This window comes from Manis pentadactyla, chromosome 18 (genome assembly GCF_030020395.1).
Source record: "Manis pentadactyla isolate mManPen7 chromosome 18, mManPen7.hap1, whole genome shotgun sequence".
Classification (NCBI taxonomy): domain Eukaryota; kingdom Metazoa; phylum Chordata; class Mammalia; order Pholidota; family Manidae; genus Manis; species Manis pentadactyla.
The window spans coordinates 27,680,046-27,699,266 of NC_080036.1; the positions used below are offsets into that span (position 1 = coordinate 27,680,046).

Sequence of the window (19,221 nt, forward strand, 5' to 3'; positions counted from 1 at the left end):
TCTATGAAAGAAATACTTCAAGGAGGTCTGCATTGGAAACCGGGGTCTAAGCCTCCAGGACGGAAAGCCGTGCAGGAGTCAGAAGCAGGAGAAATGTGAAATGGAACTAGTGGCCCCAGGGGTGAGTTGTCAGGCCAGTGCCTCCCAGCCATGTGGGGAGAAACAAAACAAAGCTGCTGGTCTGGCTCAGGAAAGCCCTACTGGGTCCTCTTATTCGGGTAACTGAAAGGAGCTACAACTTCCCCTGCCCCAGAAGTGCCTGGCTGAAGAGCTCTGGACGCATGTTTCCAAACCAGATTGGAAACAAATCCTTGGGCCTGCAAACTGCAGTCAACAAAACCCCGTTGATTGAACTGGGAGGGTAGGGCATTGGCACGAATAAGCCACTTGTCCTCTGACCCCAGAGCAGGCACCCAGGGCCATGGCTGCCCTGAGAAGCCCCCAGGGCAGGCTGCTTTCAAAGCCTTTAGCTGGCTGGCCACTGGCCTCCCTCTGTCATGTGGCCTCCGCTCAACATGAGCGTTTGTCTTCAGTTCTGCCTTGTGGGCTGGCATCTTCATGACCCTTCAGAGCTGTAACTGTGGGTGCTAATAGCCTGGCTTTGAAGGCTGGCATGCCTCCCTTACTATGCACACCCTGCCTCCTCCCAGCCTGTTCCACATTGGTAGATAGAAATAATAGCAGGACAGGACCCATCTCACTGGGTTCTGAGAGGATTACCTGAAATAATGTATGTAAAGTGTTTGGCATGGTGCCTGGCACGTGCTACATCCCCAGTAAAAGGTAGCAGCTTCTGTTCTCTGGTGGAAATTCCCTTCCAGCCTTGCTCAGTGAGGTTATTTGCATCAGTTTGGTAGACACTGTCTGAGCGCTGGCCATATGCAGGCTCTGTGTTAGGTGCCAGGACTGCCAGGCCAGGGAGGGAGTGATGCAGACCCCACCCCTTACCCTGGGGTAGGAGACGAAGCAAGTCCCCCAGGACCGATTGGAGGCCATCCCCAGGGGTCCTGCTTAACTGAGTCTGCTTTTCAAGCTGTCCTACTTCAGCTCTTCCAAAACCCTCCTTTGCCCCCAGAACCCTTCCTGCTTGCGGTGGACCACACCTCTGCCTCTTTCCTGCCCCCACCGCACCCGCTGGTTCCACTTTGTCCCCGGTGTAACCCACGCTAGAAAAAAAATGCATGTGTGTGTGAGCATATGTGTATATATATGCACACCCACACACACCCATTTCAACTGGGTGCTGCAATGCCCGTGTGGCAGCCCAGCAAAGCTCTAAGCTTGCACAACTTTTGGGGCACATCTGGGTACACCTGCATGTTCACCCTCCAGACAAGGGAGCTGGAGCCCATGGCGTGGAGTCAGGAGGAAGGCTGGGCTCCAGTCATGCAGTCAGTCACTCCTCCTCTGTCCTCTTCTTCGGGGCTGTGGGATCATGGTCCTTCCTGGGGGCTGGGGGTGGGGGCGGTGGGGGGAGAGGAGCAGTGAAACACGAGACCCCCACTGTCCAGGCTGGCTGCTTTTCCCCAGCAGGCTCTCCCTGCCCCTCTTCCTTGCATTCTGGCCTTCCTGTCCTGGCGAGCTCTCCCGTGTCCCGGATGGAGAGTGGCTCACACAGACAGCCAAGGGCCCCTAAGGGCTCCGATCCATCTCCTGCTGTTCTCAAGGCCACAGGCCTTTCTGCTCCTGGCCCTGTGTGGTCTCCCTGGTCAGTCCTTAGCCACCACTCCTTGTGACCACCTCCACTACAAGGCGGGAGCCAGCGCTTAGGGGTCACAGCTGTCCTCCTGTTTGTGTTCCCGCATCAGTGCCTAGAAGAAGGTGGAAGGTGAGGTAACATGGAGCTACTGTGGGCACCAGGCTTTTAGTTCTCTTGTCTCCGTCTACATGGTAGGTGGAATCACCCCATTGGGCAGGTAAGATAGCTGAGGTTCAGAGAGGTGAGGTATTTTGTCTGCCTCCCAAGCCTGTGACCTGACCTGTTCTCCATGGGAACCGTCTGGTCTGTACTCACAGGTCTGTCAAGAAGCCCATCCTGACAGCTTAGTGGGGTTCAGGGAAGTGGGGGCCTGTGGTGAGGGGTTCCAGGGGAACAGTAGGCAGAAGGCTCTCATTTTTGTCATAGCTTTTAAATAGGGAACAGGTGAGCCGGCTTGCCTCCTCTTGGCCTCCCCCTGCCTCTCCCCCGTGAGGGGTGCAGACAAGCTGGGGAGAAGAGCGCCCGGGATGGAGTGCCCGCTGTGTGCCGGGAGCTGCTCGGGGGCAGGGGGTGGCGCTGTCCCCCTCCCGTAGACGAGGGGACTGAAGCTCAGAGAAGCCAGCTCACGGGGTTAGGGTCCTGCCGCGAGGAAGGTTGGGGCCAAGCCTCGGGCCCAGCTCTTTAGCTCAAGAACCACGTCCTTTCCACTGGAACAGCTGCCCCTGCTTCAGCTGTGAAACGTATAAAAGCCGCAGAGGGACCCAGCTCAGCCCTTGCGTAACTGGTGGCTAATGTGTTTCCATCTGGTAAAGAAATCTATTGAGGTCACTCCCTGGATGGGACAAGGGGTCCAGCTGGGGCCCCTGATGGCCCAGCCTCGGGCTGGAAATACGGCAGAACCAGCCGACTTGGCAGGAATGTGGTACGTGGGAAACTGGGAGCAAATGGCTCAGAGGCTTGCAAACTGGGGGGCAGCGGGCCAGAGCCAGCCGGGAGATATATTTTGTTTGGCCTCCAAGTGTTTTAGAAAAATTTTAATTAGTTGCTCATATTTAAAACCCTGGAAATTTTACATAAAAATCCAGATTTCCAGCTCTTCTGAAGGTCTGGCAAAGCTGGGCCTCATTCCATCCAGCAGCAAGTGTTTGGGGGCAGAGCAGCAGCCAGCGCTTTAGAGGGGCTCCTGCCCCCAAGGGGTTGCACCCCACTTGCCCTTGTCCCCCCACCCTGTCCCTGCATGAGTTTCTGAGGTGGCCAGGGTACTGAGTGTTTACTCAGAGCAAAGGTGGGGGAGGGAGGAAGGCAGGAGTGGAGTGGGGGGCATGGGTAGGGCCCATCCCAGTTGCTGGTGGCCTCCCAGCCTGGGGTGTACTGGCATTTCTACAGAGTGCATTTATTTGGTCTTCCCAGCAACCCTGCGAGGGCTCCCCCTCTGTGTCGGCAGGTGCCTCTTCAGGACTGCACAGCTGGTCAGTGATAAAAGGACTCATGCAGGAACCTGTGACTCCCCTTTGCAGGCCCTGTGGCCCCCTGTCTCCCCGCAGCACTGCCAGGCTGAGATCGCAGGGCTGCATGCTCCGGTTGGGGGCTGGCATGAGGCCTCCAGACTCTAGACTGGCCCCTTTAAATCTGGGGCCCCTCCCTGGACCAGAGCACCCGACGCAAGTACGGGATACAGACACGAATAAAACAACAGTCTTACCCTCAAGGTGCACTCAGTGTGGTGGGACAGACAGGCACAGAAAACCCACCGTCATCAACTGTATGGCCAGTGCCCCTCGAGAGGTGTGAACAGGAAATGATTGGCACACACAGAAGTAGCTCTTGCCCATCTGGGGATTCAGGAAGGCCTCCTGGAGGAGGTGAGGATGCGCAGGAGTCAGTCCAAGGGCAGAGCATTCCAGGCAGGGACTGCCTGAGCAACGACTAGAGGAGAAGTAGGACTGTGAGTGGCAGTTTGGTGTCACTTGGTTGAAACAGGAGGGGGCTGTGACAGCGGGACACAGTTGAGGGTCTCACACGGAACACTGACAGTGCCCAGAGAGCGCTGTGGGTGCAGCACAGCACCTGGGCTGGGGCAGGGGCAAGCTGGGAGCTGCTGCGGAGGCCCAGCTGAGGGAGGGTGGCGGCCCCAGTCGCGACTGTGGAGCAGAGGCGGCAAGTAGAGCAGATGTGAAAGACGCTGAGGAGGAACAGCGCTGGGAGTCCTGGGTGAGGGAGGGGACAGGGTGGTGTCCAGTTTCCATGGGGTCAGTGATGCTACACAGAGACATAAGATTCCAGGTCGGTGAGTGGGTCTGCGACAGGAGAGTGCGGGAGGTGCCTCTGGAGGGTCCCCCACGCCGGGGCCTGGCGCGTTAGAGGACACTCTGCCCTGGATGACGAGATTCAGGAGCCACCAGCATCCCCCAAGTGATGGGCATGGGTGTGTGACGAGGGGCCGAAGGCTGACCTTGGGGGACGAGAGCGCTCAAGCTCAGGTCCTGGAGAGGCCGAGGGTGGCTAGTAACACAGACCCTGGAGCAGCAGCCCGGGTTCAGGTCCCACCCCACACCTCTCCCTGGCTCTGGCTGCTGGCAAGTTACCTGCCTTGTGCCTCGGGGTCTCTCAGCTGAAAAACGCAGGTGGTAATGCCTGCCCTGCCACAGTCTTACAGGAATAGCTGCATTAGTGCATTTGAAGTGCTTAGTAAGTGTACAGTGCGGTGGTGGGCTGGAGGCCCCAGGGGAGTGGGAGGGAGACGGCAGGGGACACTTGAGGCCCATATGCAGACACCTAGGAGACAGGTGGTCCGCTGGCCGTGTGCAAGGCCGTGCCCCCTGGCATCCGGGGCTTGGCAGTGAGGCAATGCCTGGGCCCTGGCGGGTGTGGGGCTGGTTGAGGCCTGCCTCCCAGTCCCGGTGAATGGGAGGTGAGTGCAGACAGCTCCGGGGGCTTTCTCTCCAGGAGCCTGGTCGACAAGGAGGGGAGGGAGGCACTGATTTCTAGGATGGACAGTGAAGAAAACTGCCCAGAGGTAGGGGCTGATGCAGGACTGTCTCTGGGGATGTGCGGTCGGCAGGACGTTGAGGTTGTTTATGCCCCATGGCCCGTTTCCTCAGAAAAGGGGCACCATCCGAGGGGAGGAAGGTGGTCCTCGGGCAGAGGCCCCAGGAGAGAGGGGTCGTTGGGGAACAGCCAGCCCCTGAGCAGAGGGCTGAGTAGCCGACTTGGGTGGGTGGGTGGAGGTCAAGCTCCCAAGGTGGCAGCAGCTTGGACAGGCCCTGGCTTAGGGCTCTGCTGGCCAGCCGGGCACGAGGGAGCCTCTGAGGGGCTGGAGGCCACCCAGTGATGCTGGCAGGAGCTCTTGGCCAGTTGGGCAGTGGGCTCTCTTGGGTGTGCCTGCCCGGGACACAGGATGCTTCTGGGCTGGGTCCCTTTGCCTCCTGGCCTCTTTCTTGGTTATCTCAGTCCATGGAGAGGACCTCCAGCACACTGTCTCACTTCCCCCGCCAGGAGTGTCCCTTCCCCGGTCAGGGACTCTGCCTGGCCTGTGGTGGCAGAGTGGGCCCTCGGCTTCCGGTGCGTCAGGCGGCGCTGCCCCACACCTGGGAGGCATGCAGGGAGGATGTGCACAGCCTCGCCTGGTCCGCTGCTGAGTCAGCACCCCTGCCTGGAGGTGGTGCTTCTGCCGGGACAAATGAGTCCAAGGGTCCGATGCAACTCCCTGGGGAAGGGGTGCGCCGACAGGGCCTCTGGGAGGTTCTCAGGGGCTTGTTTCCCGTCCAGAGCCCTGGCTGGGGACTTTGTGAGTCAGCCAGTGGGCAGTCTGCTGCATCCCCTCTGCTGGGGGTACCTTGACTTCACAGGGAAGCTGGAGTTTTCTGACCTAATCCTGCTGGGGCCTGTGGAGGGCGGAACCGTAGGGTCAGGTCAGCGTCAGCTGTGGTGCCCGGAGCCACAGTGCAGAGAAAGGCGGGGTGGGGCCCTGAGTCATGGCCCTGCTGCAGCTCCCTGGCTGGCCTGGGTGGGGACCGCCTGGGGTGGGGACGGGGCTGAGCCCTATTCCCGTCTCACCCCAGAGAGCACCAAGCTTCCGGCTGAGTCACAGGAAAGAGGAGAAACCCTAGGTGAGGCTGGGGGCTGAGTTGTTCCTGTATCACTTCCTGCTGAGAGCCCCAGGCCCAGCGATGGCAGAGGGGGCCCTGATGTGCCCAACCCGACGCGCCCTCCCCGAGGAGGCTTCGTGCCAGGCAGCCCCAGGCCAGTCCCCGTCCTGCCTTCTCGGGGCCTTGGGGAGCCACCAGCTCAGGCCTGCCCGGGGGGGGGATGGAAAGGTCTCTTCCACTTGGAAACACCAGCCACAGCCTCGGGCAGCCAGGCTCTCTCCATCCCGGACCTAACCAGCCCTCTGGGTGGGAGATATATGTGATGTTGGAGCAGTGCCGCAGCCCAGATGCCCGCATGACTGTGTGAGGCACTCTCTCTGCCCCACGGGGAGAGTGTGGAGGCCGAGACTGACCCTGAGGTGTGTCAACACTCACGGGGAGTGGAGTATACAAACGCCCCCCTCCTGGGCACCTCTGCACACATAGCACCCTGGAACGAACACACAAGCATGGACAAGCCCTGCAGTAGGGTGTACACACACACACACACACACACACACACACACGCAGGCAGGCAGGCATGCTCACGCGGGTCCCACGCAGACGTCTTTGCAGTGACTGGAGGTGACTCAGGCACCCGGGCACAGGCAGGAGTACCGCTCTGAGCATTGCCGGGCAGGGGCCAGCCGTCAAGGGCACGTGCCTGTGCGCCCATCCCGTTTCGGAGCCAGTGTTCGGATTGACCCCAAGACTCTTGTGTGGTCAGGTACTAACCTAGGTTCAGATCACCTAGGATGAGATTTTTACCCAGGAGGACACGGGAGGCCCGGCCCTCCAAGCCGCCCTCTCCTCTGGCAGCTCTTGCTGGGCTGGATTTTCCTGCAGGGCTGTGGGTTTTGTTTCTGATCCTCTCAAGTGCTGATCGTGTGCCAGACACCATGCCAGCCCTGAGATAACGTGTGCAGAGTTGTTCTGAGTAAAGCTCTCAGTAAATGTGGGCTATTATGTACGTTATTATCTACATTCTTTGTCTCATTTCTTCTCATAACAACCCTATGCAGTGAGGTGCTATTATCCCCATTTTACAGATAAGGAAAGTGAGGCCACAAGATGTTAAGTGGCTTGTCCTGGTGGGTGGTAAGCAACAGGCAGGGTTTGACCCAGGTCTCTGACTCTAGAGATATCTCTGTCTCATGGAGAGTCCCAGTTGGAGAGCCATTATCTCATCTCCACTGACAAGCCCTGGTGACTTCCACCAGGCAGCAGAGGTTGTGGGGCAAGGCCTTTAGGACACCAAGACTCTTGTGTGGCCAGGTACTAACCTAGGTTCAAATCGCTTGTCCTAGTTTGAGTCTGAGAGGCTCGGGGCAGACAGGCGAAGGAGGAGCATCTGCAGAGTGGGACTGCATGGTGTAAGGGGTCCCTAGCCTACTTCTTTGAGGCACGTTTCTGTCCCTTTGCCATTTCACTGACTGCTCCCGTTATGACTGGAGGAGGTAGATGGGGAGGTTCTTCAGCAGCTGGCTTGTTTGGAGGGCTGGGTGGACCAGGGCTGGGCAGCTGGTGCCCTGGCTGCCCCTCCAGATTGGCTGTGTTCTGCATGCTCCTTGGCAGGTTTCTACTGCCTCCCAAGCCTGAGTGGGGCTGGGCTGCCACCCGGACTTCAGCTTATCTCTGACCTTTGGCATTTCTGTATCTGGACAGATTCCAGGAACAGCCTCCTGCCCAGTCAGACCTATAGGACCCACCCGGGTGGAAATGCCCCTTCTCTGCAGGCAGATAAGCATTGGCAGAGTTGAACCAGCCCTTTTTCAGAGCAGCTGAGGGATGCAAAAGATAAGGCAGGATGGCAGGGGCTATTTGTCCTAGTCTCACTGACTCCTCATGAGACTGCCGGGCGTTGTTCTTCATTATCCCCGTAATACATATGAGAAAACAAGCTCACTGAGATGACTACACTGCCCTACAAAGGACCTACATGGTGCTTCTCACAGTGTGGTCCTTGGACCGCTTAGTTCAGAGTCACCTGGGAGCCTGTAACATGGCACGTTCTCAGGCCCCACCCCCACCCAGAGCATCAGAATCTCTAGGGCCAGGCCCTGGAGTTTGAGTCTTGGGGTGATTTTGCTGTATGCTGCAGTTTGCAGACCGTGGATTCGGGAAGGAGACCTCCTGAGCTGGCCTCACCATAGCTGCTTTTTTGCTGTGGGGCTTTGTGTAAGTTGCTTCACCTCTCAAAGCTTTTGTTTCTTGTATAAACCCGGATAACAACAGTCCCTACATCACAGGGTTATCATGGCCATGCCGGCAGGTGGTGTCTCAGCCTGTTCAGCATAACACCTCCTGGGAGTGGCCCTGTGGTGGACAACAGGAGGGGTCTCTTTAGGATGGTAGTTCTTCCTAGGAGCAGAGCAAAAAGAAATCAGGCTTTTTGTTCGAGAAGGCTCATCGGTAGAAATCTAAGCAACTTTTAATTGGGCTTCATCATGATCAGAAATTTTGTAGTTGGGGGAAGTGAGGGATTCCTGCTGTAAACTTCCTAGCATGTGGAGTGCTGGTGGGAAGTGGTAGGAGTTGGAAATTTGAGGCAAAAGATTGAGAGTCTAGGGTGATTCTGGCCTTGATAGCTCAGAGAGAGCCTTGATGTCTCCAGACCACAGCTGCCCTGTATAGTTTTCAGTAGCAGAGTCCAGGCTCTAGACATTAGGTTGGACCTCCCCATGTGAGTTTGTCACTTAGCCCCAGTTCTAACTCTGCTTCTGGAGTGTGACAAGACTCCAGTGGCAGAGCCAGACACATTCTGCCGTAGACTCCTGTGCTGGTCACCTTGTGCATCACCTTCCCTCATCAGCAGACATTGTGCAGAGCAGCCTTGGGAATTCCATCATCCTGTTTGTTGATGGGGTCCTACCCATCTGCAGGCCCAGCAGGTTTTCTAGGAAGTCACCTGAGGGCTCCCTTCAGCATTAGTGGCTAGGTAAAAAGCTTAGCTTCCCCAGAAAGGCTGGTATATGTTCTTCCTCGTGGGCAGCAAGGACAAGGTAACTTCATTTCCCTTTTCTCTTTGGCCACCGGGAGGCTCAACGCTAAATGTGCAGCCCATCTCTAGTAGCTGTGTGAGGACCTCACAACCTGTTGATGTTAATCTGCCCATACTATACTTTCTGCTTTAGATGTTTTCTTCCAATTTGTTTTTATTCTCTGCCCTTGATTTTAGTGTTTATATTTCACTACCTTCTCTTTCTGTCTTCCTGCCCTTTGTGGAACCAGGCTGGGGGTATGTAAAAACGCGCTCCCCATGTAAAAACACATGAAGCTGTCTTCACAGCTGCTCTCTTGGCAGGTTGCACTTTTTGCTTCCTCAGCTTCATTAGACTGTGTTTGTTTGCGTGGCTGTGACGCACAGGCGGGCAGGGCGTACCTGAGGTTGGAGGGTGCTGCTCTGGGCTTGTTTTTCTTTTCTTATCAGCTGCTTAGAATTTTTAAAATAATTTCTCGTCAAGTCCATTAATCACTCAGAGCACAAATGGTACCCTGGTGGACAGGTGCTTGCGTCTCTTTTCCTTCTTTTCTTCTAATTTATTTATGTTGCATTACTCGAGTATACTCTGCTTCTTGTAGAATCCAAAAGCAATCATGTGTGAAAAGGGACAATAATTACCTATAATCCTACCAGGTACACCACTCGGCAGCGTATCGTGATTCATCCCTCTGGATTTTTTTTTCTGTTTGTACTTTTCCCACCAAAAAAGTAGAATCTAACTATGCACACAATTTCATAACCTTTATTTTCACTTAGTGGTAGATAATTAGAATTTTTCTTTGTTATAACATATTTACAGCAATGAAAGATATTTAAAATTTATATCAAGGCAACATGTACCTTTTATTTATTTATTTTTTAAGGATAGGACTTGTGAAAAGCAACAGATGCCTCAGTATCCCCAGCCCCAGGCCTCGTTAAAAGGGGTGACTTTTAATCATCTAGACTTTTTGTTTTACAGTGGTTTCCTCTGTATATTTAGGCAAAACACTTACACCACTATTTCTTGGCTTATCTGACTTACTGATATGCTGCTGAGAAAAATAATGTTCTCCGTGGCTTACATCTTCATCCCTACCACCGCTGAACATTTTCTGCCACTGTCTTTGGTTACCGTTCCAACAGCCCTCAGTTTAGCCATGGACTCTTCCCTTACTGTCACTCAGAGGCAGATACAGAGATCTCCCTTTCCCTAACTCCCCTCCCTCCCAGCATCCCAACATGAGCCTGTCGTGCATTCATTTCTGAGGTCAGGGGTGGTGACATCTACATTCTGTTGAACAATCACAAATCTTCCATGAATGACTGTGAGGTGGTGCTAAGCGTTAAGAGCAGTACCCTGTGTTTGCAGCCCTCTGCCAGGGTAAGTCATGTCCACTACAGGGCCGAGGACGGCTGTGTTTACAGGTCCTTCTCTTTGGGTCTAATGCCGCTCAAAGAGGAGTGTTAAATTCTTTAATGTGCTCAAAACCCATCACTTTATATTTTGGTTTGCTTCATATGTATTGTACATGCTTTATATGCCTTTGTTTCTTTAGGGATTCTAATATAGCATCATTTTTACCAGCTACACGGTATTCGAGAGAGTGGAGTATTATGATTGATTGTCAGCAGTACCCTGTGGTTGGACATTCACGTTGTTTCAAATTTTTCACCACTATGATATAATGGTGCTATAATTAATATTCTCTCACATTCATCCCTGCATTGTTTCTCACATCATGTTTGAGGACTGGGAATGCTGTTCACGTTTACACCCGATCCCCCTGCCCTGACCCCTGGCCACCCAATGCCTTGCTACCCTGCCTTCGGATTGGCCCATTCTAGAGGTGGGTGTAAGAGGATTCCGCCGGCAGCGTGGCCCCCAGGTAATGCCCATCCTCCTCTCCCCAGGCTCTGAAGAACGGCCATTTCTCAGATTTGAAGCTGAAAACGTCTCCAACTACACAGCCCTTCTGCTGAGCAGGGATGGCAAGACTCTGTATGTGGGTGCCCGAGAGGCCCTCTTTGCACTGAACAGCAGTGTCAGCTTCCTGCCAGACGGGGGGTACCAGGAGGTGAGATGCTGCCCAGCGCTGGCTGCAGTGGGCAGGGGATGGCAGAGGGGAGGATGGGCAGGAAGATTGACCTTCTGGGTCGGAGGAGAGGAGGCTCCGCGTCTCCTTCATGTCCACCTGCTCGTTTACCTTCCCCCCTTCTCTCACTCCTCAGCTGCTGTGGAATGCAGATGCGGACAGGAAACAGCAGTGCAGCTTCAAGGGCAAAGACCCGCAGGTGAGCCAGGCCTGCAGGCAGCCTGGCCTGGAGGAGGGATGGTGGGTGATAGACCTGGGCCCGGGGCCAAGGCAGGGGGTGGGAGCAGCTGTGGGGAAAAGGGTGTAGGCTTCTGAGGTGGGCAGGCCTGGGGATGGCCTTATCCTTCTCTCTCTGTGACTCTGGGTGGGTAGGTTTGCCTCTGGACCCTAGTGTCCCACCTGTAAAGTGGGAATAATGATGTCTGTCTCACTGGACTTACTCTAAGGATTCAGCGAGCTAGTAGGTACAAAGTACCTGGCACATAAGTGCCAGATAGATGCCAGCTTCCAGCATGAGCGGTGGTTGGGTGGGGGTGGCAGTCGTCTCTTTCTGCTGATACGCTGAGGGAGCAGGTCTGATGGTTTCTGGTTTGGTTTCGCCAGACTGCTGGGTGGGGGCTGGTCCAACCGAGGTTCACCTGGAGGACTCCCCTCCATTCCCAGAGGCTTCCTTGTCCTGAGTGAGCAGGGGGCAGCTAAGGTAAAGGCCAAAGAGCATCAGACTTGGGGTGAGGGCACAGGTTCAGGTCCTAACTGCCCCGACCTCTTCTATTCAACAGACATTTATTAAGCACTTGCTCTGTGCCCTGATATTTTGAGACTCTGGAAATATAATTGTGAAAAGGAAGAACAATAGGCAGAAAGTGGTTTAATAGATGGTCAGGTTACACCTCATTAAAGAAGTGATATGTGAGCCAGGATTAGAAGGAGGTGGGGCTGCTGACCACAGGACACACCGAGAAGGAGCAGGATTGCGGATCTTACTCGGAGGGACTTGGGGAACCCTGGAGGGATGAGCAGAGGAGTGGCAGGTCTGGCGTGTTGTTTTAAAAGGGTCTCCCTGGCTGTCATAGTAGAGAGTGGTGGTGGTGGCCCAGACCAGGGTGGCACCAGGGAGAAATGGCCAGATTCCAGGTGTACTGTGAGATGGGGCCACTGGGATTTCCAGGTGGGAAATGGGGGAGACAGGAATCCAGGCTGCTATCAGGGTTGGAGCCTGAGCACCTGAGAAGATGGAGCTACTGTTAATGAAAGGGGAGCAGTCTTGGAGGAGAAAGTGTTTGGGGAAGACCAGGAGCTCAGCCGGAGAGCCTTTTAGACGCCTTGAGGAGGGAGCCACGACCCTGGGGTCCAGGGCTCAGGGCCGAGTGCACCCTCCTGTTCTGTGCTATGGCTTCCTCACCAGGTGGCCTGGGGGGACCAGTGGCTTTCACTGAGGTTCTGAAGAGGACCCACTGGGGACCAGGAAAGCCCAGGAGGGAGGGATTCTGTGCTTTCACCTCCAATCTGAGGAAGAGTTTTCCAACCCCAGACCTAGCTGAGCCCCTATGGATCCCTGTCCATAATCCACATTCTGTGGCCCTCAGCTTTCTCTGCCCCCAGGAGGCTCCCCAGTTCTCATGTGTTCCAGGACTGTAGTTCCCCACATCAGGGGTGGGGTGGGGCGGGTGCAGAGGCCTCGCCCCAGGACTGGCCTTGGGTTTGGTGGGGAGGACTCAGCAGTGCCCCCTGGTGTCCAGCTTGGGCCTGACATCTTCCTGCCTCTTCCCAGCGGGACTGTCAAAACTACATCAAAATCCTCCTGCCACTCAACAGTAGCCACCTGTTCGCCTGCGGCACAGCAGCCTTCAGCCCCATCTGCACCTACATTGTGAGTGCCCCTTCTGACCCCACTCGCTGGCCTGCAGCTGGCCTGGATGTGCCCCTCTTTCTGCCCCAGAGAGCTGTTCTCCTGCACCAACCCCTGGTGAAGGGCAGGGCCCAGGGGATGCTTCTAGGTAGCCGTGGGCACCAAGGGCCCTGAGGCCCAGCCCCAGGCCTGACAGCTGCGCTGCCCTGTCCCAGCCCTGACTCACACCTCTCCTGCTTCCTCCAGCTCTCTCCCCAGCCCTCACTGGATTCTTGGCAGCCCACCTTGTGCACCCCTCCGCAGCACGCACGTCCTTGCTTTTCTACACTATACACACCTTGGCAGGGGGTGGCATCTTGAGGCTGTGGGTTGGAGCACCAGCATTAGAGTCAGACATGCCTGGCTTTGGGTCACATTGCTGCCGCTTCCTGGCTCAGGTCACTTTTCTAAGCCTTGTCTCCCCCCTGCCAGCAGGGACTAGGAGTGCCCATCCCAGAGGGTCACTGTCAGGCAGTGAGGGCAGCGTGCCCTGGGTGCCCTGGTGAGGAGGGCTGCCTGACGCCTCACTCCTGGAGTTGCCCTCTCGGGCACCTGCCGCCTTGCCCGCCGAGCCCACCCCTCCCTGTGCTCACCCATCTGGTCCGTTGCAGAACGTGGAGAACTTCACTCTGGCCCAGGACAAGGCGGGGCACATCCTCCTGGAAGATGGCAAAGGCCGTTGTCCCTTTGACCCTAATTTCAAGTCCACAGCTCTGGTGGTTGGTGAGTGTCGGGGCAGAGCGGCAGGACGCGTTCACTGAGGCCCCACGTGGGGGCGGGCGGGCAGGCCCCAGGCCTGAGCTGGTGGGACCCCGCCGAGTTGTTCCCTGGAGGTGTACAGCGACCCTGGGCTGACCTCGGGTTGGGCTTTCCCCGGTTCCTGCTCCCTTCTCTCTCCACCAGCGACGTGCAGCGGTGGGGTCCCTCTGGGCCCTGAGTGAGAAGGGGCCACCCCCATGGGAATGTCTCTTGGCAGATGGTGAGCTCTACACGGGAACAGTCAGCAGCTTCCAGGGGAATGACCCGGCCATCTCCCGGAGCCAGAGCCTCCGCCCTACCAAGACCGAGAGCTCCCTCAACTGGCTGCAAGGTGAAGCCATCCCCCATCGCCGAGGGCAGTGCCCAGAGCCCCGGGGCGGGGCGCTCTCCCCGGCAGGGCCTGAGAACAGTCTGGCCCCTGTGGGATCCTGAGCTGACTGCGTGCCTCGCCGGCCCCACAGACCCAGCCTTTGTGGCCTCAGCCTACATTCCCGAGAGCCTGGGCAGCTTGCAAGGGGACGACGACAAGATCTACTTCTTCTTCAGCGAGACTGGCCAGGAGTTTGAGTTCTTCGAGAACACCATTGTGTCCCGCATCGCCCGCATCTGCAAGGTGAGGGGATGGGCCACCCCGAGGCTCCACTGGGCAAGGCCAGGAACACTCCAGGAGGCTGGAGGCTTGCCTGTCCTTCTGGCGTCCAGCTCAGCTGCTGTGCAGGAGGGGCTGGCAGGGTCACATGCCTGCCTCAGCCCAGCCTCTCTCCCCCTGCGCCAGGGCGACGAGGGTGGTGAGCGGGTCCTGCAGCAGCGCTGGACGTCTTTCCTGAAGGCCCAGCTGCTGTGCTCGCGGCCTGACGACGGCTTCCCTTTCAATGTGCTGCAGGACGTCTTCACGCTGAGCCCCAGTCCCCAGGACTGGCGTGATACCCTCTTCTATGGGGTCTTCACGTCCCAGTGGTAGGGCCCTGAGGACCTGGCTTGGATGGCGGGGTTGGGGCCGGGAATGGGGCTCAGGAGCGAGCCTTGGGTCCAGCCAGCCTCATCCTGAGCTGTGAAGCTCCCGGCTTAATCCAGCCATTTCCTTTGTAGGCATGGGGGGACCACGGAGGGCTCTGCCATCTGTGTCTTCACCATGAAGGACGTGCAGAAGGCCTTCAATGGCCTCTACAAGGAGGTGAACCGTGAGACACAGCAGTGGTACACCGTGACGCACCCAGTGCCCACGCCGCGGCCAGGAGCGGTAGGTGCTGCTTCCTGTAGAGCATGGGTGCTGGGAGGCAGCCTGAGGGACTACGGAAGTGAGAGAAGGGAGCAGAGCCAACAAAGGGGGTGTCCGTGAGCCGCTGCAGCTTTGGGCCCCTGGGTTTCCCCAGAGAACACTGGCAGGCAAAGGGCATCCGCGGACAAGTGTGGGAGCCAGCTGCAGGCACCACCACGCCCCTTGGTCAGCCAGCGCTCCCTTAGAACGGTGGGAAGGATGCTAAAGGAGCAGGACGTGTGCACAGGCACCCCTGCTGTCCACTGAGGAGGCAGGGCCAGGCCTGCCTGCTGCCCTAAGCAGCGCTCACCTCGCCACCACCTTCCCCTTCAGTGTATCACCAGCAGTGCCCGGGAGAGGAAGATCACCTCTTCCCTGCAGCTCCCAGACCGCGTGCTCAACTTCCTCAAGGACCACTTCCTGATGGACGGCCAGGTCCGCAGCCACCTTATGCTGCTACAGCCCCAGGCCCGCTACCAGCGTGTGGCTGTCCACCGGGTGCCTGGCCTGCACCACACCTACGATGTCCTCTTCCTGGGCACCAGTGAGTGCCTGCGGCAGGGCGGACTCAGGGTCAAGGGGGCTTGGCTCCTGGGACATGGCAGCGGCTTAGCCCAGGGCCTGAGTGGTGTCCCCATTGCAGGTGACGGCCGGCTGCACAAGGCGGTGAGTGTGGGCCCCCAGGTGCACCTCATTGAGGAGCTCCAGATCTTCTCACCAGGAGAGCCTGTGCAGAACCTGCTCCTGGACACAGACAGAGTGAGTGTGTTAGCAGCATGCTTGGGGTGCCCGTCTGGCATTCAGCTCTGGCATGAGCTGTCAGGAAGTGGGGTGCCCTGGAGCACAAGAGGAGGCCCCTTGGGGAATGGCTGTGGTGGGCATGCGAGCCAAGTGTGGCCCTGGCTCTCACTCCGTGTCTGTGCAGGGACTGCTGTACGCTGCCTCACACTCGGGGGTGGTCCAGGTGCCCGTGGCCAACTGCAGCGTGTACCAGAGCTGCGGGGACTGCGTCCTTGCCCGCGACCCCTACTGCGCGTGGAGCGGCTCCCACTGCAGGTGCATCAGCCTCTCCCAAGCCGAGGTGGCCTCCAGGTGAGAGCCCCCGAAGGGCCCTGTGCACGTGGCCTCAGAACTCCCCAGGCCTCTGTAGTATCACCGCACAGCCTCATATGCGTCCAGTGTCTCGGCATGATTATTAACTAGCTCGCCTTACAACTCTCCAAAGTGTGTGGTTTACACAGTAGTGTTTGCCTTCTGTGTAAACCACAGTAGGCAGTGTCCTCTACCGCCTTTGGGCAGTAACTGGCAAAGTGGGGATGTGATATGGGAACGTATGAAATGTCACCACCATGGAAAGTCAGGATCGGCATGTGGGTGTGTTCAGGTAACAAAAAGTAAAGGCTATGCACAGTCCATTCACAAAGCCACGAAAAATTATTTTCAAGATAACTTATTTGGATTGTAAAATGTTCCTGTGGAAAACTTAGAAAATAGAGAGAAGTGCAAATAAAATGAAAACTGCCTCTAATGCCACCACCTGGAGTCACAGTCAGACTTTGATGTGTATCCTCTCAGATTTTTCTGCATATGTGTAAAATAAAAATACTTGTATTTTTAGTCAAAATAGGATCTGTCCCACTTGGAATGTCCTTGTTTCACACAGGGGTAACTGGTGCTAGTGTTTTATTCCAGAGAACCACATATGAATACACACATGTATACCTAGAGGGATATACTAAAAATGCTGTCGTGATCACCGGATGGTGGATCGTGTGGGATTTTTGTAGTGTTTTTAGCCTTTTTGCTTAGTTGAGTTCTTCAGGTTTTCTGAGTGCATCAAAAATTACTTTTTTTCTTTATTATGTTTTATTAAATAAGTCAATACATATGCTGTGCTTCAAGAGACAGATAGATGCATATAGATCCAGCTGTCCTTCTAGGCTTTTTCTAAAGGCTCATACTGCTTTTGTAATTCAGGGTAGTATAGTAACTTCTATTTGAAATAAAACCTGTGTAGACACAGGAGGTGCTGAGTCAGACCCTCTGTGGGTAGGGAATCGGCCTGGAGAAGCCACCTACCTTTTACCCCTGCCTTGGGCCCTTGCCCAGGCCTTTGCTGCCTTGAGGGTGGGGTGATGCAGGCTGGTGGGGGTTCCTGGCCTACCCCAGACTCTCTGGCTCTCAGGCCCTGGTTCCAGGACATTGAAGGGGCTAATGCCAAGAACCTCTGCAACATTTCCTCGGCCAAGCCCTGGTCTTCTGTACCAGCAGGTAAGGGGCTCCTTCCGGGTGAGGGAGAGGTGGGGCCACGCTTAGAAGGCTCCTGCAGGCACTGGTGGCATAAATGCCCTTCCTCACACCCTCATCCCTCCCGCCCTGTAAGGAGGGCTCTGGGAAGCGAGACTCAGTTCCCAACATCCCTGGAGTTGCCTGTCATGGTTTGAGAGCATAGCCCAGAGGAAGGTAGGCAGATGCCAGCCCCACTTCACCCTGTGCCTTTAATGCCCGTAGGTGCGAAGCCATGTGAGCAAGTCCAGTTTCAGCCCAACACAGTGAATACCTTGGCCTGTCCCCTCCTCTCCAACCTGGCGACCCGGCTCTGGCTGCACAACGGGGCCCCTCTCAATGCCTCAGCCTCTTGCCGGGTGTTGCCCACTGGGGACCTGCTGCTGGTGGGCAGCCAGCAGGAGCTGGGGGTGTTCGAGTGCTGGTCCCTGGAGGAGGGCTTTCGGCAGCTGGTGGCCAGTTACTGCCCAAAGGTGGCAGAGGATGCGACGGCAGACCAGTCCGACCGGAGGGGCAGTGTGCCTGTCATCAGCACCTCACGAGTAAGCGCGCCTGTCGGTGGCAAGGCCGGCTGGGGTGCAGACAAGTCCTACTGGACCGAGTTCCTGGTGATGTGTGTGCTGTTTGTGTTCGCCGTGGTGCTCCTCATTTTATTCTTCCTCTACCGGCACCGGGGTGGCATGAAAATCTTCCTGAAGCAGGGGGAGTGTGCCAGTGTGCACCCCAAGACCCGCCCTGCGTTGCCACCTGAGACCCAGCCGCTCAATGGCGTGGGCCCCCCTAGCACCCCGCTCGACCACCGAGGCTACCAGGCCCTGTCAGATAGCTCCCCGGGAGCCCGGGTCTTTACGGAGTCAGAGAAGAGGCCCCTCAGCGTCCAGGACAGCTTCGTGGAGGTGTCCCCAGTGTGCCCCCGGCCCCGGGTCCGTCTGGGCTCCGAGATCCGGGACTCTGTGGTGTGAGCAGGCTTCTGGCCCTAGGGACGGAGGGCTCCGAGGGCGTCGCCTGGACCCCGGCTCCTCGTGGGACGCGGCTGTGGGGACCCGCCCTCGGGAGCCGCGGAGCCAGCTGGCCTGCTGCTCTTCGGACGAGTACCAAGGCCCACGCCCACCCAGGCAGCTGTGGCCTGAGGCCCAGCAGAAGATGGGGGCCTGCCCTGCACGCCCGGGGCGGCCTGCCTTGGTGGGCAGAACAGTGCCCCTTATGTAAACTGAGCCCTTTGTTTAAAAAACAGTTGAAAATGTGAAACGAGTGAGGGGTGAGACACCCAGAATGCCACCCCCGAGGGCCAGGGCAGGACACGAGGACCCGGGCGGCTGCGGCCGCGGCCTCGGCGGGGCGACGACGATGCACCGGAGTAGGTGAGGCCGAGCCGGAGATCCCTCGCCAGCCGCCCCTCTCGGCCGTCCGCCCCTCCCTGCTGCCGCAGGCTGAGCCCTGCCACTGCGGAGCCAGGGCCCCGCTCACACTGCGTCCTGCCCTGCCGGCCGGCCAAGCTGTTGCGGCCACTGTCCTGTCACCTCGGGGACGGGAGGGCAGCGCTGGCAGTGCCGCCTTCACAGACCCTGAGCTCGGACTCACCTTTGGGACCTGTCCAGCCTGTATCAGGCTGGGGCCACGTAAGGACAGGGCGGTGGGGCCCGGGAGCTAGTTTCAGCCACGTCTGCCTTTCCCTCAGCGTTCGCGGAGGAGGCTGTGCCCGCCGCCCCCATCCCGGCCTGAGGGAGCCCGGGGCCCCCTTCCCCACACCGTCCACAGCCTCATCTGGGGGCCTCTCTCCGTTCACCCTCAGCCCTGCCTGCCTCCACTCGAAGGGATGTTGACACTGCCCAGCACAGGGACCCTGGGTTTATATGGGTTTTATATATTTTTTTAATAAGATGCACTTTACTTTTTTTTTTTTTTAAATAAAATCTAAAGAATTAGAAATGAATCACAGTCCTTCCTCTTAAATGGCTGACTTCTAGAGAATGGTCCAATCCTCCCAAGTTCCGGGGTTCTGAGCCTCCTCGTCCCAGCCTGTCCCGGCAACGACCTCTCCCAGATGCGTTTGGCTCCTGAGGTGGGGAGTTTAATGCGCTGACGGGCGGGGATTCGTTTGCCCTGCCTCAGGCCCTTTACTCTG

The 19,221-nt window shown here is 57.1% G+C and overlaps 1 protein-coding gene across 2 annotated transcripts in view; it reads left to right on the plus strand.

Moving 5' to 3' along the window:
* The window catches only part of SEMA4B (semaphorin 4B), a 33,246-nt gene extending 14,248 nt beyond the window's left edge, over positions 1-18,998 (plus strand). For both annotated transcript variants that reach the window (XM_036932049.2, XM_036932050.2), the window contains exons 3-15: positions 10,724-10,887; positions 11,042-11,104; positions 12,677-12,775; positions 13,405-13,516; positions 13,770-13,883; positions 14,014-14,165; positions 14,328-14,509; positions 14,642-14,792; positions 15,144-15,354; positions 15,454-15,569; positions 15,736-15,902; positions 16,996-17,081; positions 17,322-18,998. In XM_036932049.2, the coding sequence (XP_036787944.2) occupies positions 10,724-10,887; positions 11,042-11,104; positions 12,677-12,775; positions 13,405-13,516; positions 13,770-13,883; positions 14,014-14,165; positions 14,328-14,509; positions 14,642-14,792; positions 15,144-15,354; positions 15,454-15,569; positions 15,736-15,902; positions 16,996-17,081; positions 17,322-18,058 (2,354 nt within the window). In that variant the 3' untranslated portion in view covers positions 18,059-18,998. The remainder of the gene's footprint in view (positions 1-10,723; positions 10,888-11,041; positions 11,105-12,676; positions 12,776-13,404; positions 13,517-13,769; positions 13,884-14,013; positions 14,166-14,327; positions 14,510-14,641; positions 14,793-15,143; positions 15,355-15,453; positions 15,570-15,735; positions 15,903-16,995; positions 17,082-17,321) is intronic.
* Positions 18,999-19,221: the final 223 nt, after the last annotated feature.